Source organism: Heterodontus francisci, chromosome 12 (genome assembly GCF_036365525.1).
Source record: "Heterodontus francisci isolate sHetFra1 chromosome 12, sHetFra1.hap1, whole genome shotgun sequence".
Classification (NCBI taxonomy): domain Eukaryota; kingdom Metazoa; phylum Chordata; class Chondrichthyes; order Heterodontiformes; family Heterodontidae; genus Heterodontus; species Heterodontus francisci.
Genome location: NC_090382.1, coordinates 99,651,816 through 99,674,368, shown reverse-complemented (window position 1 = coordinate 99,674,368; position 22,553 = coordinate 99,651,816). Strand labels below are relative to the sequence as shown.

At 44.0% G+C, this 22,553-nt stretch overlaps 1 protein-coding gene across 1 annotated transcript; it reads left to right on the top strand.

The window, feature by feature from the left end:
* On the top strand, positions 1–21,949 carry LOC137375655 (platelet-derived growth factor receptor-like protein). The gene is made up of 6 exons (XM_068043040.1): positions 1–128; positions 9,891–10,194; positions 13,026–13,177; positions 18,625–18,918; positions 20,198–20,337; positions 21,687–21,949. The coding sequence occupies exons 1-6, from the start codon at positions 71–73 to the stop codon at positions 21,894–21,896; spliced, it is 1,158 nt and encodes a 385-aa protein (XP_067899141.1). The 5' UTR covers positions 1–70; the 3' UTR covers positions 21,897–21,949.
* The last annotated feature ends 604 nt before the right edge of the window (positions 21,950–22,553 follow it).

The window sequence follows — 22,553 nt, the reverse complement described above, 5'->3', positions numbered from 1 at the left end:
GGTCGGTGCTTTTCACACTGGCTGTATACTCTTTTCAGAACTTCCCAGTTTATTTTAAGTATCTTTTACAATGAAACCGGGATTAGTTTTCGTGCTGGTTTGCCTAAGTGTTTTTGTCCTGGAATTCGGTAAGTAAAATCGTAAGCAACTGGAATCAACAAACTTCAGAAAATACTTTTGACCTCCGTAGATGGTTTTTTCAAATCACATCCCGCTTTCGTACCCTTCCTAAGGCCAGCTTAATATTTTTATAGAAATATTAACTAGTTGAAGATTGAAATTTATGCGTTTATAATTTTGATTATATATTGTACATACAGTACGAAAGAATCTGGGAGATTCGAAACTATCGTAGCTGTAATTCCGTAATTTCTAATGTCTCCGGGTTGCAAAGAGGAACGCGGGTAGATTGTGATAAGGTAGCACTTAAGGATGTGTTGGGATTACCGTAAGAAAGACTTTACATTTATATAGTGTCCTTCAATTAAAATGACTCCATTGGAATAATGGGCAGAAAAATATGGCAGGAGTGCATGAAGATAGACTTGCATTATAGAGTGTCTTTCACGACATCTCAAAGCATTTTACAGCCAATGAAGTAATTTTTGAAGTGTCGTCACTGTTGTAGGAAATGCGGCAGCCAAATTGTGCACAGCAAGCTCCCACAAACAGCAATGTGATAACCATCAGCTAACATATTTTTAATGATGTTGATTGAGGGATAAACATTTCCCAGGACCCACGGGGAGAACTCGCCTGGTCTTCTTAGACATAGAGCTGCAGGGTCTTTTACATCCACCTGAGAGGAAAGACGGAGCCTCAGTTTGACATCTGATCTGAAAGATGGCACCTCCGACAGTACAGCACTCCCTCAGTACTGCACCTCGATGGAATATTAGCCTAGATTTTGTGCTCGCTCTCACTGAGAGGGCAGACAAGACCTCAATTTATTGCACAGTGCAATGGATTTTTATTGACTTGTTTGGTGCGGAAGACATAGACAGTGCATGTTGTCAAACCAGATTGGAGGACAGACTACCCCTGGAAGTTCTGACATCTTTTGAGCACCAACAGGTCTCCCATTTACCTATGCATAACCAATTTTGTGTAGATTGTAATAGTTTCTGGATTTGTTTCTCCAGCTTTCAGCCCTCCATTTGGGAGGGCTGTTGCTGGAGTTCATTCCCACAGACATGGGGCTGGATTCAAAGAGACCGCCGCCCACTTTGGCGGAAGAAGTAAAAAAATGCACCCCGCCCGCAAGGGCATCGTGTCAAGGAGCCGACCCGATTTCAAACGCGGCGGCTCATTTGCATGGCCATGGTGCCCGCCCCTGCGATTACATGGAGGGAGAGGGCGACCCATCGCAGGCAACAGCGTCCAGAGCCAATGCGCAGGCACCAGCGCCATTTTTAAAGGGATTGCAGCTCTTACTGGAGATTTTAAAATTAAAGGACCAGGTCAGTTTAAAAAATGAAAAAAAAAATTAAATTTTCATTAATTTCAATTTCCCACGCCCACATTTCAAAACATTCCTGCCCTCTCCCACCCTGGAATTTGTTTATTAACAATTTGACCTTTCCCCTACCGAAATTCGGCACCTTTGCTCTTTACCCCTTCCCATCACCCTCCCCGACCAATCTGCAGCGATGTCATCCTACTGCCCCCTCCTGCACAGAGAAAAAATCCTCCTCCTCCCCGCCTCCCCACAGGTGTCGCGCCACGTTTCCCCGAATGGGAATTCGAAGGCACGGCATTGTCGGCCGCCCGAATGAAGATCGGTGCGGCAATCAAGGAGGTGACGGGAACCTCATTAAATCAGGTATGTAAATTAGTTTACATATTTAAATGGGGTCCCATCGCTGAGCGGAGGGGCGGCTACCACGAGGCCTCGCCGCTGCCGCCGCCACCGCCGAGATTGGCATGGGGCCCATCGCCGTCGGGGTTGGTGGCGGGCCTCTGCTGCACCAATCTTCATTGGCCCCCCCCACCAACGATCCCGACGGCAGAGGAGCTTTAAAATCCAGCCCATGGGCTTTACTCTCTCAAAGTACATAAGGAGTGGCTATGTTCCAGGCATGCATGCAACATGCAGCAATGCCTGATCAAGGCTGCTGAACAGGAGAAGGATCAAGTCGTGATAGTTTATGAAACTATGAATTTGTATGATCTGTGCAGTGAGGCTGTTGCAAAGATGAATAGAGCGTCAGTTTGTATACCTTGGACAATTAAATCTGTAATTAGAAGTATAATTATTACCTGTACAAGGACTTGGTTTGGCCACATTAGGAATTCTGTAATAAAAGCAAAATACTGCGGATGCTGCGGACCTTCACAGATGCTGCCAGACCTGCTGAGTGGTTCCAGCATTTCTTGTTTTTATATTAGGAATACTGTACCTGGTTTTAGTTCCCTCACATGGCGGGGGATAGTGAGGTCCTGGAAAAGGTTCAGAGGAAGACCACCTTAGTTGACACTAGCTTAATGGCCTATATTTATCAGTATAAGTATAGGGAATTGGGGTTCTTTTACTCTGGAAAAACATAGGCTTTAGGTGTTGAAAAGAATGAAGAAATTAAATTCTAATGAGGTGGGCAGGTCTTTTGAGTTAGAAAGGCATCAGGGACATCAGTGCAAACAATAAAAGCATTGAGTTAGGTGAGGTGCTGGGAAGGAATTCTTTTCAGAGACAGTTGTAAGCTACTGGAATAGGTTACCAGTAGGTATTGTTACGAATGTGCCTCTTTTGTTAAATATATTTTTTGAGCATTCATTTTTGAAAGATTGAAGAAATGTTAAACTTTGGGGTTTTCAAAGGGGGTCATGTAAAGGCCATTTAACTTTGAAAAACAGTCCCTGGAAATGTTTTTTAAAAAGGGTTATTGAGAGGTCTTGTGAGGAAAACAAGCCTTTCCGGGAAACCACTTGACTTCCAGCAACAAGAACAAGCCTCTCTGGGAAACCACCTGACTTCCAGCTCAATAAACAACAAAGAACTATGGACACCTGGAGAAGTTGTTTACAAAGAAGGGACAGGTCAAGATTGGTGGAGGCCAAAAGGTTGACCTGTTGTTGGTTTCACTTTTGAATTGTTTTGACTTGGGGTTAAACTGTATAAAAAGGAAGAGATCCTCCTAGGAGAGAAGAGAACTTCCAAGGAGAGAAGAGAATTCCCAAGGAAGGAGAGAAGACCACAATCCAACTCAGCTTACCAAAATCTCTCTAAAAGATCCTGAGAAGTCCAATGTGTCAACTCATCTCATCTCCTATCTTTGAAGAAAGGCCTGCTAAATTAATTCTCAATACCGCCTGAAAAAAACTATAAGATCCCGGTGACCCATCTACATGTACTCGGACGCCAGACTCTTTGCGAGTTTTTGGAACAGAATATATCTCATCTGCTGTTTCTTCGAGAATGAGCAAGCATTCAGCCCAAGTGTTTTTTTGTCTGTAATAGAGCTCTAAAAACAAAAATCCCTTTACTTTTCAGGTTAACTGGTGTCTGTGTGTGAGTGTGAGGGGGCTAAGGTAAAAAGGGAACTTTAGTATTTCAATCTGTGTGTTAATGCTTTGCTTCATTACTGGTTAAGACTTGTTTTATAATAAACTGATAATTTTGTTGTTTATTAAAGAAACCTGGCTGGTGTGTTTTATTCTGGGATAAAAATAGAGTCCATGATTGACCGTATCAGTAAGTGGGAAAAAAATTAAATATATGTTGCGACCCGTGGAAAGGTGGAACTAAAATAAGCAACAGTATTGTTGCGACTGAGGTGGGAGGAGTGCACTGTCTTCTTGTTCCACTTCTCCACAGGTCACAACATATATTTAAATGCTTACCCGGTTACTGATACAGCTAATCATATACTTTATTTGTTATACCAGAATAAAATACACCAAACAGGTTTCTTTAATAAACAACAAAATTATCAGTTTAATATCAGACAAAACTAATCCAGTAATGAAGCAAAGCATTAACACACAGATTGAAATATGAAAATTCCCTTTTTAAATTCCCCACACACAGGGCCAAATTTTACCGGCCCCTCGATGCCACGGGTCGCGGCGCAGGGGCCGGTAAAATGCTGCGGGGAGAGGCTGACCTCAACCCACGACCTTGAGACGGGTCCGCCGCATATTACTGGCGGCAGTGGGGCCTCGGTGCGCGCCCCCTCCCCCGCACGGCGGTGGCACCACAATTAGCATATGGTAATGCTTACTTACCTATGCTGATTATGCAGCCCGCTGCCTCTCCATTGACAGTGCTGGATTTTTCATTGAACGGGTGGCCGTCACATGCCGTCCTGTTCATGATCTGAAAAGCCGGCGGGTCCTCACTTTGCATTACAGAATGTGGGGGGGTGGGGGTGATACACAGGGGTCTATTTCTGCATTCTGGAAGAGAGGAGGGAGGGGAGATACGCAGGGCTCTAACTCTGCATTCTTAAAGGCAGGAGGGGGGGGGGGGAATACACAGGGGTCACACTGTGCATTTTGAAAGGGAGGGGGTCTGGGATTACTGGAGGTAAAGCTGTGCTAGCATGAAGCGAGGTACCGTGTACCATCCCTCCATTAACAGTCTATGCTCTGTGATTGTGAGGGGGAAATGGCAGACTAGGCATCCTGTGTGTGGGGAGGGTGCCAGAAAGGGAAGGGGCGTTAAGGTGTTATGGATAGTGGGGGCAATCGATTCAGCTGGTAGGATCTTGATATGGTCATGCTGTGCCACTCTGAGTGTTGGCCAAGATGGGCAATGCCATGGCACACCACATAGTTGATCCAGGAAAGCAGCTGATGTACCCGTCAACGCCAATCCATGCCCTGTTAGGAACCTTCGAATACATGCAGGGTTCAACTTTATTTATCACATGGAAATAGGTATGGCTTATTGTACATTGTGTGATCCTCTGCACATAAGGATCCGTATGTGCCAGAGGCAGTATGAACAGGCAGGTGTGATCCACGTAGAGGCCCCTGGTCGTGAGCAGTAGCCCCCAAGGGGAGCTTGCCATTACGGTTGCCGTACATCTACAGGCCCCAGGATGTGTCATCGGATATCAGAGCACCAGTGCCTGAGGAGATTGCACATATAGAGACGGTGATGACACCTCTCTGTGCCCTGCCTAAGTATGACCTGCAGCCCATGGGGTCCGGTGGACATCCCATGCCTTTGTTCCTCATAGTGGCAGCGTTTCTCAAACCTGATGCCTCCGCAGCCTTTTAGGGGCCTACCAGAGATCTTTGTGGGGTCACACAGACAGCAGTGCACCACTGCATCAGGGAGGTCACCAATGCCCTGCACCGGAGGGCCAGTGAGGATGTCTGCTTCAGGATGGACTCTCACAGCCAGGCCCAGAGGGCCATTGGTTTTTGCACCATTGCTGGAGAACCATAGGTTGTAATGTTCATAGACTGCAATTATGTGGCCATCAGGCCTACTGCCAGGTTACCACCTGCAGACGTCACCATTAAAGGAGCCCTCTCAATCTAGGTGAAGCTGGTATGTGAACACCACAGATGCTTGCCGCGAATGTGTGACCGCTTCTCAGGCAGCTGCCATGCCACCTGGGTCATGTGCCAGTCCCGGCTGCCACCGCTGTTCATTGAACTGTCTCAGATGGAGGGGTGGCTTCTTGGAGATAGGGCTATCCTTTGCAGACATGGCCCCCGACACCAGTGAGAGACTCCACCATGGCTGCAGAGGAGAGTTACAACGCCAGCCACTGAGCTACATGAGCCACCATTGAGCAGGAGATCGGCATGCTGAAAGAGCACCTCCAATGCCTGTATGGATAGGGTGATGCCCGGTACTACGGGCCAAAAAGGCCAGCTCCTTTCTTTGCTGATCTGCACATCTACGCACCCAATAGGCCTGGCATGATGAGGAGAGACATCAACATGATTCCTCCTCGGACTATGAGGACACTGACGACCTACAATATGAAAGATGCATGGGAAGGCAGATGGCACCCAAACTCTGCACGCAGGGCTAGCAGTGAGCTAGGGATGTACAGAAGTAGCTTATCAGGCAAAGACTGTCTGCTCCATCGGAAGCAACATGAGCTCTGCAAGCCACACATCACCTTCACTCACCCGCTGTGCACCAGTCCACATCTGCAGCATCCTTGTGTAAACCATTAGAGGCAGCAGCTGACTGAGCCAATGTCCATGTCACTACATCCGCGGAGACGATCATGAGTAATGGTGGCAGGGCAATGATGTTATTGCATAGGTTGGCTCTTCTGAAGGGCCAACGGTGCAAAGGGATGTGTCATTGGCACTACATGCTGGCACACATCAATCACACAGAGAAAAGGATATACGTTGACGAGGAACATTTAGTGAAAGATGCATTTACATTGCTGTGACACCAGTGCATTCCCATTTGTGTTAGTGTGTTCCCTGTAAACCTCTGTAATACTTTTTATGGTCTATTTAAGTCTCACGTCCTGGAATGTGCAAATTTAAGATTATTCACTCAGGTGTGGCATGCCTACAAGAAGGAATGTTTACTTGAGTGGGAGAAGAGGATCACAACTTCACAGGACACTGGGACACAGCAGGGTAAGTATGTGGCAGCAAAGCGGTAAGTGCTGGGGTCACTCAGCAGGTCAGGCAGCATCTGTGGAGAGAGAAACAGAGTTAACTTTCAGGTCTGTGAACTTGGACAAGTTATCTCTGCTTCTCTCTCCACAGATGCTGCCTGACCTGCTGGATTTCTGCAGCACTTTCTGCTTCGCTGCCAGATTGACAGCAGCCCCATTCTTCAGCTTTCAGGTAAGTATTTCTTTGACAGCTGTCAGGAAGCAGGTGCTGGGGCGCTTAAAATAGGGTCCCAACACCTCCTGCACAACTGTCAAGGACTCTCTCACTGCGCCGAATGTCCTGCCTCTCCCCACATAATATGGGGAGGGTGGCTTGGCGCTGTGATTCTAATGGGCCCCTGCGATTAATATCTCGGGGGCTCGGTGGTGGCCAGCGAATGCGGGCGTGCCGCCGAGTTCAAAGGGCACTGCCACCAATAAAATTTAGCCCACAAACTCACACACACACTGGAAAAAATACAGAAAAATACAGAGGTCTCTTACAAAAAAAAAACTTTGGCCAAGTACTTCTTAATTCTTGAAGAAAAAAAGAAAAGATATGGAAAGATGTCAATTGTCCTTTTTTGGTCTGGCGTCCTAAATATGCATAGACTTCTGTCACTTGGATCTTTCTAGAACAGCTCTTTTCAGGCAATGTTGAAGATCAGTTTGGCAAGCTTTTCAGGAGAAATGCAGCATCGATTTCTCTATTTCTTAGACTTGATTCTCTGGAAGTTCTCAAAGAGATGGAAGAGGGTGAGCAGATGGTGGCTGCTCTCTTGACTGGTTTTCTCCAACTCTCTTCAATACAGATCACAACCCAACACACTGTCCAAAGCAAAACCAAAAACAGTATCTCACGAATCAAGCCTCCTGACCCCTATAAATCTTGACCTGTCACTTCTCTGTAAATATCTTCCCCAGGTGATCAAGGTTTCTGTTGTTTGTTGCTTAAAGCACATGACTTCCAGCAAGGCTGTTTTTAAACAACATAGAATCATTGAAAGTTTAAGGCACAGAAAGAGGCCACTTGGCTCATCGTGTCTGTGCTGGCCGAAAACGATCCACCTATTCTAATCTCACCTTCCAGCATTTTGTCCATAGCCCTGCAGATTATGCCACTTGAGGTGCATATCCAGACTCCTTTTGAATGAGTTGAGGGTCTCTTCCTCAACTACCCTTTCAGACAGTGAGTTCCAGACCCTCACCACCCTCTGGGTGAAAAAATGTTTCCTCATCGCGCCTTTAATTTTTATACTAATCACTTAAATCTATGTCCCCTCATCACTAAATTCTCTGCTAAGGTGAATAGACCCTTCACCTCCACTCTATCCAGGCCCCTCACAATTTTGTCCATCTCAATCAAATCTCCCCTCAGCCTTCTCTGTTCCAAGGAGAACAACCCCAGCCTATCTAATCTTTCTTCATAGCTGCATTTTTCTAGTCCTGGCAACATCCTTGTAAATCTCCTCTGTACCCTCTCTAATGCAATTACATTGTTTCTGTAATGAGGTGACCAGAACTGCACACAGTACTCAAGTTGTGGCCTAACCAATGAGTTATACACTTCCAGCATAACCTCCCTGCTCTTATATTCTATACCTTGGCTAATAAAGGAAAGATTTCCATATGCCTTCTTAACCACCTTTTCGACCTGTCCTGCTATCTTCAGGGATCTGTGGACATTCACTGCAAGATCCCTCATTTCCTCTACACTTCTCAGTACTTTCCCATTTATCATGTGTTCCTTTGCCTTATTTGACCTCCCCAAATGCATCACCTCACACTTCTCCAGGTTGAATTCCATTTGCCACTTTTCTGCCCATCTGACCAGACCATCAATATCTTCCTGCAGCCTACAGCTATCCTCCTCGCTATCTACCACACGGCCAATCTTTGTGTCGTCTGCAAACTTCTTGATCATGCCCCTTACATTTATGTCCAAATCGTTTCCTTTCACTGAACTGTCAACAACAAAGCAAAGTCTAGCTTCTATGAAATCTTCAGCCTTCTCCACAAATCCATTTCCAGAAAAAATATAGAAGCACTTTTGTAACAGTATGCATGAGAGTGGATGTGCTGCAGGTCTCCAAAAGGGAGCTGGAAGGTTTCCTGTGAATGGAAGATGTTTCAAGTTATAGATGGTTATAGTGTTAACTGGGACCAGTGATACCAGTCACTGTGGTCTACTGAAGCCTTCTTGATAGTCTTTAGGGGTCAGAGAGGAATGTTCCAGACCATTTTCCAACATTACTGCATTATCTTGTTTTATAACTAGTTTGGGTTACTAGTGCATGTGGGTTGCACCATGTCAGGAATGAGACTTGTCTAATGGATCAGTTCGTCTTTTCCTATTCTTCTTGTCATATGTTTGTCCAATTTATTTATCAGCTGAGACAGCAAGTGATAATGACTATTCAACTACAGTGGACCTTACAGTCCTGTCCTATCCTGTCCATACATGTAACATTCTAGTGAATGTTACAGGGCAGCAATCAAGAGCAATGATACAGTTTGTGCTACATTGGAAAGTAGAACTTGTTTATAATAATGCCCACAATATAGTTTGTGTCGGACTAGAAACTACTTCTCCCTGTAATGCTCACAGTGCATTTTGTACCATAACACAACACACTATGAGACTGTGGCTTAAATACCCCAGTTTGTGTTACACTAAAAGGTCTACCCATCTGTTCTAACAAGTTCACTTCTTAACCTCACTTAATGTCCATCATTCAGTTTCCGCTGCAATGAGAAGGAAGTAGTAAGGCCTGGACTGCTCATCTGGGTGGATAATAGAATCTTGGTGCATAAACTGTTTTGCCGTTTCATGATTACAGATGTGAAACATGAGACGTATATATAAAATGAAATATATGAGATTTTGGAGAGACAACAGGAAAAACTTTTTTAACCAAGCGTTCTGAGGCTGTGGAATGAACTTCTGGAGTTAGTGATTGTAGAAACCAGGTCAACATTTAAGAATAGGTTAGATAGGTGGTTAAAGGACAGTAGGATAAAGGAATATAGGAAAAGGATGGGCAAATGGAATTAGGACTACTGCTTGTGTGGAAGCTATTTACCAAATGGACTTGTTTGGCAATACCTGATTCCATGTTGTAATTTTTATATCACTGATCGGATTGTAGAATAAGAATGGAAAGCCTGGAATCTATAATTTCAGACATTTTCACTTGTGAATTCAACAAAAATTTCTTGATTACAAAACACTTCCAGGGCAAAGTACTTTGGCTAATATTAAGTTCAAAATGGAAATTTTTGATGTAACAACATTGTTTCTTTTAGTGGAAAGCCAGAAGGATGAAAAGGTCATCAAAAATGTTGCCAAAAGTAAAAAGCAAAATGTTGGGAAGAAAGTTAAACCCGCCACCAAAAAGGTCAAAGGCAAATCAAAAGTAAAGAAGATGGCAGTCAAGGTGCCTGAAAAGATTTTCATAATGACTCAGCTACTAGAAAAAGGCAGGTTCCGGAAACCGTCAGATACTTTGGTGGTTCCTGCAGGAGAGAGGCTTGTGCTACGCTGCAAAGGGAAACACATCAGCTGGGCATACCCCAGTTATCTAGATGAGGAAAACGATGGCAGATTCAGGTATTTTTGCATCTGGTGAAATGTTATTCGCCCCATGTTCAATTAATCTCTGGACATGTATTTGAGGTATTTGTATAACCGATATTAGGGTTATTAAATGTCTACTACTCTGAAGATAAATAAATTTAATTTCATCAGATAGTCACTGGGGTGAGTTTTCAACTTGCGTGCCAGGTGTACCTGATCTGCAAAATCAGTTATACTCCCTAGCAGCAGGTTAAACGTCAATACCAATATTCCTGATCCAAGATATGATCATGGGAACTTGCTGTGTGCTGTGCACAGGACATGCAAACATTTTGTTTTTGCTTATGCCAAACGTAACAACGCTTAAAAACAAATTTCACATTGAGATGGGCAAAATCATTCTTTAATACTTTCATCAGTGTAGTTTCCATTTAATGTGTACTATACATCACATTTTTGTTTCAATTTTAATTGTCTCTAGAGAATACACAATGTCTCTGTAGTATGGCCTATATAACATTTGTGGGAAAACAATAATTTCTTCATGAAGTTGCTAACAATATATTATGAGGACATCCCAAGACGGGATATTGCAAACAGGGCATCTTGATTGATTGCCATGCATTTAACTGTCTTGGCCTAAACCTCTGGAATTCCCTTCCTCAATCTCTTTGCCACTTTACCTCTCTCTCCACCTTTGAGATGCTACTTAAAACCTAGCTCTTTGACCAAGCTTTTTGTCACCTGCCCTAATATCTCCTTACGTGGCTTGGTATAAAGTTTGTTGATATCACTCCTTACGAGTGCTTTGGAACATTTTACTATGCTAGCGGTGCTATATAAATGCAAGTTGTTGTATGTAAAGTATCCCCTTTAATGTCAATGTATGTGTACAGGTCAGGTGGGTTATTATCTTATGTAGTCACCGGGTTAGAGCTTCCACTTTGGGTGCAGTTGGTGAAATGGGACCCAATTGCGCCTAAAATTGCTCAACCCGAAATCTTCCATGAACCAGTGCAACCAGGCAGTGTTTTAAAATGTAATGCAGCTGAAAATGGGTTTAATCACAAAAAATAAGTCTTTTAATCAGAGTCCACCACCTGGGAGTAGCCCAATTTTAAATGACTGAAAATAACTTTAAAAAAATATACAGAACCACTTCCTCGCTGTATTGAGGTACACTGGTTTCTTGCTAAATGAAAAATAAAATTCAAAAGTTTTTGAAATGGGCCTATTAGTGTTCTTGCACCCAAAAGAACAGCATAACTTTTGATCCTCCTGGAAAGCCCTGCAAACAAGCGCAATTTAGGAAGCTCCAAAATAGTGATCAACTCATCCTGCGGTGTGGCCAGGTTTGTGGGTGGGGCCTGCTTCTTGCACGATGCTTTTTAAATTAGCACAAAAGATCGTGGAAACTCAAGTTGCACTAAGTCACATTTCCGCGATCTTTGGCGCTTAGGATGACTTTGGGTAAATTATGCAGGCAAAAACGGCGCAACCGAACGGAAACCGGAGGTCACTGCATCTAATCCAAGTATCAGATTTGGTAATGTTTCATGTGCAACCAGTACACTTGGACAGCAAAATAGATTTACAGCAAATGTGTAATCAACAGACTGTGATAGCTGAATAAATTTACAGCAAATATGAAGCAATTATATTTATTAATGTTTAACTTTATGGCATTACATCCAGCACAACATTCAGGTGATTGAGTAGAAGACGAGTAATGGTACAATGTGCTGATTTAGTGTTATGTGCAGAAATGTTGCAATGGGAATTAATTATTATAATATACCCAGTAATAATGTATAGTTTTTTATCATTGTTCTGAAGGATCGATTGCCACAAAAATCAGTTCAGAAGCTTTATTCTTTTTCTGCATATTTTCTCTTTTCCTGAAGGTATTGTTAGGCAGTCTGTCTGTATGCCATTGAAACCTATTTGTGATTGACGACTGTATTTAATTGTTCAAGGTACACTTTTGATCTTCATTGGACTCAGTTCAGATATGAAGGTGCTAATATCTGGGCATTGGGCACCCTGTAGTATATCAACAACCGAACTGGTGAACCTAGACAGTCCTTTTTGAGTGCAGGAGCCCTTATAGTTGAGCCTGATCCTGGCCTTAGTCAATGGTCACACATATACATTCCAGCATAGTCAATTGGATAGCATTCTGGAGTAGAGATCATAGATTTTCCTTTCCCAACCTAGCGTACTGGAATGCATTACCAGTGTAACCCATAGCACTATCCCAGCTGAGATCAGCTAACTTAGAAAGGCTTGCATTTCTGTAATGACTTTCATGACCTCAGGATGCCTCAAAGCGCTTTACAGCCAGTGAAGTACTTTTGAACTGTAGTTACTGTTGTAATATAGGAAATACAGCAGCCAATTTAACACAACAAGATCACACAGACAACAATGTGACACTGACCAGATAATCCGTTCTTGGGTGTCAGTTGAAGGATAAATATTGGCCAGGGAACAGAGGAGAACTTCCCTGCTCTTCATTTCTTTGAAATAGTGCCATGGGAGCTTTAATGTTCACCTGAGAGGGCAGACGTTAGGGGCTTAAGTTTAACTCACATCTGAAAGACGGCACCTCCGATAGTGCAAACTGACAGGAGATTGAAGCCTTCCTGGACTGTATGTCTCAGTTACTAACTGTCTCAATCAGCTCAGCTTTTGTGAGAGCACAGCAAGAGTTTATTAATAAGGTTCAAATAATATTTAGAAATAAAGGGAAGTGTTATGAAGATTTCTGATTGGTGTTTTGGGTTAGATGTGTGATTTTTCATCTTTGATTCCTGGCACTTGATTTTGAATCTTTTTTAAAGATGCTTTTTCTTACTTTACAGCATTACCCATCGGCAAAGGTTTAGCCAGCTGCTGGTAGCGAACAGCACTGGAGCTGATACTGGTGAATATAGTTGCTGGGCATTGGACTGTGACACCGAGACCTGCAGAAAGGATGACTCCAAAACAGGCAGCACCTACGTGTTCTTCACTGGTGGGGACCACATTCTGACACTAGATTTAAAGCAGGCATAGAAATAGGCCAGCTGTCTCAATGCTGGAATTTGATTTGCAACATTTAGATGCAAGGATAGTTTAAATTTATCAAAAATGAAGGTTTCCTAATTGCATTTTGATGTATGTTAGTGATGTAATTCCTGTTACTAGCACTAGTAATCCAGAGGACTGCAATAATAATCCAGTAGAATGTGAGTTCAAATCCCATCATGGCACTTTGAAAATTTAAAATCAGTTTTAAAATATCTGGAAATAAAAAGCGTTAAAAGTGACCATGAAGCTGTCAGATTGTTGTAAGAACAGGGTCACGAGTGTCTTTTAGGGGAGGAAACTTGCCATTTTTAAAAATCTGGTCTGGCCTATAGGTGAGTCCAGTCCAACATCAATGTGGTTGACTCTTAACTACCCCCCTGAAGTAGTCTACTCAGTTGTATCAAACTGCTATGTATAACAGTTCAGGAAGGAATCCCATCACCACAACCACCTCGGGTGAATTGAAAAAAAGTATGTAGTTCAGGAACTTGAATCATAAATACAGCAGGTCTTGCACATCAAAGTAATGCTCGTGTTGTGGGTGTCTCAGATAATTTGGATGTAAGAATTTTCTCGTCATTAACATTATTGTTTTATTTTGAACTCTGTATGCCAGCCTTCACTAGTGAAGTTAGCAGTGTAAACCTCAACCAAGATACTTATAGAGTCCTAGAGTCATTTACAGCACAGAAGGAAGCCATCGGGTCCATACCAGCTCTCTGTAGAGCAATCCAGTCAGCCCCATTCCCCCGCTCTAACCCCGTAGTCCTGCAGTTTATGTCCCTCAAGTGCCCATCCAATTTCCTTTTGAGATCACTGATCATCTCCGCTTCCACCACCCTTGTAGGCAGTGAGTTCCAGGTCATTAACACATGCTGCATAAAAATGTTTTTCCTCACGTTCCCCTATATCTCTTGCCCAAAACCTTAAATCTGTGTCCTCTATTACTTTTAACATCAGCAAATGGGAACAGCTTTTCTTTGTCTACCTTATCTAAACCTTGTCTACCTTATCTAAACCTGTCATAATCTTGTACACCTCTATCAAATCTCCTCTCAATCTCCTTTGCTCTAAGGAGAACAACCTGAGCTTTTCCAACCTCACCTTGCAGCTAATATCTCTCATCCCTGAAACCATTCTGGTAAATCTCCTCTGCACCCTCTCGAGAATTACTGTTACTTATCTCCCTTTGAGGTGCAGAGTAGCAATGTGGTTGATGGAGTCTGCAACCTAAAGTGAAAACTTTTCGATCCTACTCAGCCTTTTTCTGAGTTCTCCACCATCATAGATGCCAGTGCCCATCTAATTTGGCTCATACCACATGCCATTAAGAAGAAGCTGAGTACTGCGGACAGCAAAGAATATCGGCCCATTGCTGGCTGTAGTGCTGAAGATCTGTTCACCAGAACTAGCTGTCCTCCCTTACCCCAACACTTCTACCCCACCCCCCCCCCCCCACCCACCCCCATCTCAGAGACATTATTCTAGTGTAGCCATGACACTGGCAGCGATCTGGCAAAGTGGAAGATTATACAGGTGTGTCCTGTCCACAAAATGCAGGATAAGTCCAACCCGGCCGATTACCGCCCCATCAGCCTACAATCTGTAACCTCATGGCCCGGCATATCTCCCACTATACCATTACCATCATGCCAGGAGCAGCACCAGACATATCTCAAAATGAGGTGTCAGCTTGGTGAAGCTACAACACAGGACTATCTGCGTGCCAAACTGCGTAAGCAGCATGCGATAGACAGAGCTAAGCAATCCCATAACCAATGGGTCAGATCTAAGCTCTGCAGTCCTGCCACATCCAGCCGTGAATGGTGGTGGACAATTAAACAACTAACTGGAGGAGGTGGCTCCATAAATATCCCCATCCTCAATGATGGGGGAGCCCAGCATATCAGTGCGAAAGATAAATCTGAAGCATTTGCAATCTTCAGCCAGAAGTGCCGAATTGATGATCCATTTCATCCTTCTCCTGAAGTCTCCAGCATCACAGATGCCAGACTTCAGCCAATTCGATTCACTCCACATGATGTCGAGAGACGACTGAAGGCACTGGATACTGCAAAGGCTATGGGCCCTGACAATATTCCGGCAATAGTACTAAAGAACTGTTCTCCAGAACATGCCGCGCCCCGAGCCAAGCTGTTCCAGTACAGCTACAACACTGGCATCTACCCTGCAATGTAGAAAATTGTCCAGGTATGTCCTGTACACAAAAAGCAGGACAAGTCTAAACTGGCCAATTACCGCATCATCAGCCTACTCTCAATCATCAGTAGAGAGATGGAAGGTGTCATCAACAGTGCCATCAAGTGGCACTTGCTTAGCAATAACCTGCTCAGTGATGCTCAGTTTGGGTTCTGCCGGGGCCACTCAGCTCCTAACCTCATTACAGCCTAGGTTCAAACATGGACAAAAGAGCTGATCTCAAGAGGTGAGGTGAGAGTGACTGCCCTTGACATCAAGGCAGCATTTGACCAAGTGTGGCATCAAGGAGCCCTAGCAAAACTGGAGTCAATGGAAATCAGGGGGAAAACTCTCAGCTGGTTGGAGTCATACCTAGCGCAAAGGAAGATGGCTGTGGTTGTTGGAGATCAATCATCTCAGCTCCAGGACATCACTGCAGGAGTTCCTCAGTGTAGTGTCCTAGGCCCAACCATCTTTAGCTGCTTCATCAATGACATTCCTTCAATCATAAGGTCAGAAGTGGGAACGTTTGCTGATGATTGCACAATGTTCAGCATCATTCACAACTCCTCAGATACTGAAGCAGTCCATGTAGAAATGCAGCAAGACTTGGACAATATCCAGGCTTGGGCTGATAAGTGGCAAGTAACATTCATGCCACACAAGTGCCAGGCAATGACCATCTCCAACAAGGGAGAATCTAACCATCTCCCCTTGAAATTCAATGGCATTACCATCGCTGAATCCCCCCCACTATCAACATCCTAGCGGCTACCATTGACCAGAAACGGAACTGGAGTAGCCATATAAATACTGTGGCTACAAGAGCAGGTCAGAGGCTAGGAATCCTGTGGTGAGTAACTCACCTCCTGACTCCCCAGAGCCTGTCCACCATCTACAAGGCACAAGTCAGGAGTGTGATGGAATAGTTGCCTGGATGGGTGCAGCTCCAACAAACACTCAAGAAACTTGACACCATCCAGGACAAAGCAGCCTGCTTGATTGGCACCCCATCCACAAACATTCACTCCCTCCACCACCGACGCACAGTGGCAGCAGTGTGTACCATCTACAAGATGCACTGCAGCAATGCACCAAGGCTCCTTAGACAGCACCTTCCAAACCCGCAACCTTTACCAACTAGAAGGACAAGAGCAGCAAATACATGGGAACACCACCACCTGCAAGTTCCCCTCCAAGTCACACACCATCCTGACTTGGAACTATATCGCCGCTCCTTCATTGTCACTGGGTCAAAATCCTGGAACTCCCTTCCTAACAGCACTGTGGGTGTACCTGCCCCACACAGACTGCACCGGTTCAAGAAGGCAGCTCACCACCACCTTCTCAAGTGCAATTAGGGATGGGCAATAAATGCTGGCCTGGCCAGCGATGCCCACATCCCATGAATGAATAAAAAAAATCTGACCTGACTGATTATTGCCCTATCAACTCCTTTCCAATTATCAGCAAAATGATGGAATGAAAAATAATGCCATCAAGTGACATCTACTCACCAATAACATGTTCATCAACATGCAGTTCAGGTACTGTCAGAACCACTCAGCACCTGACCTAATTGATTCAACATGCTCACAAAAGCTGAATGCCTGATAAGAAATAAGGGTAGCTTCCCTCTACATCAAGGCGGAATTCAACTGAGTATGACATCAAGGGTCCTCATGAAACTGAAGTCAATGGTGGGGGGAGGGTGGGGTCAATGATAAAACTCTTCATTCATACCTGACACATAAGAAGGTGACTGTAGTTTTCGAAGGCATGTTATCACTACAGCGCCAGAATTTAACTGCAGGAGGTCCTCAAGGCAGCATGCTCGGCCCAATCAGCTTGAGCTGCTTCATCAGTGACATTCCCTTTGTTATTAGGTCAGTAGTGGGGCTATTTATGAATGGTTCCATTCACAACTCTTCTGATAATCGAACAACCCATGCAAGCCTACAAATGACAGGTAACATTTGCACCACATAAGTGCCAGATAATGACAATCTATCACAAGAAAAAGCCCAACCCCTTCCCCCTGACCCTCAATACCATTCCCACCGATAAATTCCCTGACCATTGATATCCCAGAAACTTAACTGGACCAGCCATATGAACACCGTGACTACAACAGCAAGGTAGAGGCTGGGTACTGTCTGATAAGTGGCTCACCTCTTTGCCCTTCAGTAACTATCCATCATCTACAAGGCTGAAGTCAGGAGTTTGGAGTCAGGAACACTCTCCACTCGCCTGGAAACATGCAGCTACTAGAACTCTGATGGAGGGTCACTGACCTGCTTCTCTCTCCACGGATGCTGCCAGACCTGCTGAGTATTTCCAGTATTTCTTGTTTTCATTATGTTATAAAAACCCATCTGGTTCATGAATGTCCTTTAGGGAAGGAAATCTGCTGTGCTTACCTGGTCTGGCCTATATGTGACTCCAGACCCACAGCAATATGGTTGACTCTTAACTGCAGTCTGAAATGGCCTAGCAGGCCACTCAATTCAAGGGCAATTAGAGATGGACAATAAATGCTGGCCTAGCCAGCGACCCCTGCATCCCATGAATGAATTAAAAAACCATGCTACTGTTTGTACTAGCTGCAGGATGCACTGCAGCGACTTGCTGAAATTACTTTGATAGCACCTTACAGCCCTGTTGACCTCTACCAATAAGAAAGATAAGTACCAAGATCGTGGGAGTACCATCATCTGCATCTTCCCCTCCAAATCACACACCATTCTGACTTGGCACACTGCCTCTCCTCCATCATTGCTGGACCAAAATCCTGGAATTCCATACCTAACAGCATCACCAAAAATAGCAGGGCAAGTATGTTCTGAGAACAAATTTTTAAAAAAAAAGATTCTCCCTCCAGCATGTAGGACAATAGTACCGTGTAGCTAGCTCTTTCCTCCGATGTGTTAGGTTTGCTGGATGCGCACAGTTTTGACAGGACTGCCAAATCCTCTCGGATGTTTGAGGTATTGCTGTGATGGTTGATGCTAGTTTGTGATCAGCATGCAAATAAAAAGTGGCTGATTTAAATTAAATCCATTGTGCTTACAACCTTAAAATCAGAGATTGGAAACTCCGATTTCTATTGGAAATGAATCGTTGAATGAGTATAACCTTTGTGAGGTTTGTAGCTTTAAATGAGCAATGCCGCAAATTTGTTTCTCTCCACAGATCCACGTGAACTGTTTGTACCAACGAATGATTACTATGAAGCCATTCAGCTTCGTACCGACAGGCCCACAAGATTACCATGCCAAGTGACAAATCCTCTTGCCAAAGTGTCTCTGCACCGGGAATTTCCACCGGAGGTGATCCCGGTGGATGGAAAATTAATCACATTTGATGTGAAGAAAGGCTTTGTTGTCCATAAGGCCCTGCCATTGTTTGCTGGCACAGTGTTCTGTATAGCAAGTTATCGGGGACTAATGCAGAGTTCCACCAAATATCTCCTCATATTTACCAATTGTAAGTATGTAATCATACAATACATGCTTCATTAAACAATTATATCCCATTCTATATAACATGCATAGACTGAAATCATAGAACATAGATTGTAAACTTAAAAAGCTAATAAAATAAGGGCTACTACCTGTACCTGAGTAGATACAGGAAATCATCATCCGCAAATTATTTCACCATAGTTTAAGAACTATAGTGTTCTGGGCCTCCCCTAGCTATTTCTTGTACGCCCCTCAGAGAAGAAAGAAAAAAGGAAGCTGGATTTTAAAAACTGCTCGGGGTCTGGCTAAGAGGCGGGCGGGTGTGCAATTTGGCGTTGCCAGCCTCTGTGCTAATTTGCTGCCACAATCCCGACCCCGAGCCATTTTGAATGAGAAAGGCTCGTTGTTGGATCAGTTGCGCTGTTAATTAATGTTAATTATTGCGCCGACTGTAATTTTCAGTTGGCAATGCGGGAAGCCCACATTGACCTGGACCATGTCCAGGCCAAAGTGGTGGGCTCAAGGTGGGGGGTAGGGGACGATGGATCACATGAGGGACACTCCCTCTAACCCATATTGGCTGCTGCACCACAGCTGCGGCCGCTGGCCGTCCCCTGGAGGGATTGCCCCTCCAGGATCATGGCCAGGCAGCTGTGGGCTTTTAAAACGTATCGATAAACTTTGCTTCTCTTGTCGCTCGCAGTCTCCATCTGCATATCGGCAGCCCCCACCTCGGCTGCTGATCATCAAGTGCTGGAGGATCTTCCATTGGCTTTCCTGCATCGGAGCCCATCCACCATCCCTGATTAGATGGCGAGCACACTCCCTGGCCTTTAATTGGCTGAGGATTTGAAAATCCCCGTGGGTACGTCTAGAGCATGCCGTGCAGGGTTGGGACCTGGAACTAGCCCTCATTTCCGGTTCCTGACCCCTGATTGAAAATCCAGCCCAGAAAGACTTGCATTTATGTAGTACCTTTCATGACCTCAGGATGTCCCAAAGCACTTTGGAGACAATGAAGTAATGTAGGAAACGCAGCAACCAATTTGAACCAGAGACTGAAACACTTAATTCAGCGAGTAGTTCCTAGGTCCACAGAATTGTATCCAGTTCGGCCAATGTGATCCTGAGCACCGAGCAAACCTTTCCTTCCCAGGAACAACTCTATTTTTGAGTTTTATTAATTTCTATGTTATCCATAAAGTGTTACATTAATTGTACAGAGAAACAAGAGGTGACTCATAAAGATATATGCAATATAGACAATCAGTGAACATAAACTGTGTATTTTTCTCTCTCAGATCCATCTGCACCGCCCTCAGCTAAAATCACAGCCTCCTCTAGCTCTGTACCTGTGGGTGTAAACTTTAATTTAACATGTACAGCTCTCGGAGAAATTGACATCGAGGTGGATTTCACTTGGGAGTTCCCTGGCCAGCAGGTAAGCTATATCCCTTCATCTAAAAGATGTCGGCCTACAAATTCTGTCATTGCCAGTTTGCTGACATGAACTGGGTGCAAGAAATGGTGACTGGGCCCAATCGGGTAGGCCTGAGGCACAACCGTACCACAGGCCTCATTTGAATGAGACCAGTGAGCTGTGGACACCTGTTGGGCATCCCCAGACAGCTCGCTAGTGAAGAGGTTTGGAATTTTTGCAGAGTTGTAGTGCTGGCAGCAACTGTCAGGTAAGTGCTGAAAAGGGGAAGGCGATTGGTAGAGGGATGTTACCACTGGGAGATGTGGGCTGGTTGGGAGCAGGCAATTGATGCATCAAGAGAGAATGGGAGATATTGGAATGTGGGGGAGGTTGAGACTTTGAGATGGGGGGACAGTGTGGACATTAGGATGGGGATCGAGGCAGCAGTCAGGGGGTGCCACGTAAGAGGTTGGTGAACAATGGTCAGCAGCGTCATATTGATGCAGGCAAAAGTATAGCTGTCCAGAGCTTGTGCCTGAAACAGGCATTATATCCTTTGCATATGCCAATACAGGGCCTAAAACCTATTTAAGGCCCCCAGAACTAAAATTAGGTTGCCAGTTTGGCTGTGTTCGGGAAAGCCAGCTCTAATTGCAGCCCAACCATCAGCCTTTAAAGGGACCACTGCAGGCTGCCATCTTGAGTTTGTGTAAAATATCAATCTGAATGGGAAGCTGGGAAAAGCAGCAGCGTGCCACTATTTTGATAATGTCTCTGTGAAGTGCTTTGGAATCTTTCTCTACACAGTAATGTAAGTTCCTGTTGTTGTCAAAGATGGTGTCATTATGTAATGTTCAAGTCATACATTTTCCAGTCACCCAGAATCGCTGTGAGTTTTGGGTTTCCATAGATTGAGGATCAAGAAGCATTCAAAATGAGAAAATTGACATTTACTACTGTTTTGTTGAGCAATGCTAAGGTTTTCTGACTCATGTTTCCTGATTGGCTCCCAGGACTGAAAGTATAGTTCTCCATAACAATACCAATTGGTCAATTGGTGTTGCAACAGATACATTCCCAAAATTACTATCAATTCACTGGGTCCGTGCTGCCTCTGGAGACTGAGAACAATAGGTATCTGTGGGAAGAAATGTAAAGCATTTTGTTTGAAGCAGCAGATTTACAAACATATTTCTTATTCATACCCAAAGAGAGCACTTTTACTTGACACAGTAATGAAAGGTACAATTATTAAGCTCCAAGTGACTCTATTATGTTCAAAGTGATAGGAAATCATAATTGATTTTTTTTCTTTTTTTTAACATTCTGCCTCTACTACTTTTCTCTTTACTTCTTTTCACTGTAACCAGCTGGGGAGACCGACCTATACCAGGGAAAGTCAAGAGACTATATACATTGATGGGCAGATACGGCAGTTGTCTCAAAGCATTCTCCTAGTGGATGAGGGGCGTCCTGTCGACGATGGGCTCTACAAGTGTGTCGCTCAGAACCTGCAGGGGAAAACCACCGTGTCCACTCATGTAAATGTACTTCCACATACAAGTCCTGGTCATGCATAAACACAGGAACAAAGCCAAGTGTTTCCCTCAAGTTACTAATGATAACTCTGAAAAATGGAGAAACCAACTGCAATTTTTTTTAAAATCTGTACCATCAGTGCTAAGTATATAGTACATTTGTCCTTTCTGTTTTAGAAAATAACAAAATATTTTGTTGTTTAATGTTTCTTTTATATGTTATGATGTAGCTTTTATTCTTGCATCAGAAGCCTTCTGTTCTTGGTTATATGATGTTAAAAGTCCTGAGTGTTCGAATAGCAATCATCTTAAAGGGAAGCAGACAATCCAAGACACTTTAATATATTTGGGAAAGGAGATATGATTGGTAATATAGTGATATCATTTGTACCTACAACTACAGTTCTTACTTTAGTTTCGGTTTTTATTAAAACTAAGTAGTTAACAAAAAACACTGCATTGCAATCTTGCACTGTTGGCTAATATGACAGCAGGGACAGTGGGTTTTTGTTTCATTGAGAAGCTAGAGCAGCTATCAACTGTGGCTCTGTTGCTAGCACTCTTGAACCTGCCTCAGAAGTTCAAATCCCACTTGTTTTTGAAAGTCTCAGTTGATACCCTGCTGTGGTATTGGGGGAGTATGCTGTTGGTGAGAAGATGTTAAACCAAGGCCCCGTCTGCTCTTTCAAATGGTTGTAA

What these genes read in the sequence shown, in the direction of transcription:
- LOC137375655 (XM_068043040.1), top strand. Translation starts at nt 71, where the DNA reads ATGAAACCGGGATTAGTTTTCGTGCTGGTTTGCCTAAGTGTTTTTGTC. An exon ending in TCTCCTCATATTTACCAATT is followed by an intron (nt 18,919 to 20,197) that starts GTAAGTATGTAA and finishes TTTCTCTCTCAG; the next exon opens with ATCCATCTGCACCGCCCTCA. An exon ending in GGGAGTTCCCTGGCCAGCAG is followed by an intron (nt 20,338 to 21,686) that starts GTAAGCTATATC and finishes CACTGTAACCAG; the next exon opens with CTGGGGAGACCGACCTATAC.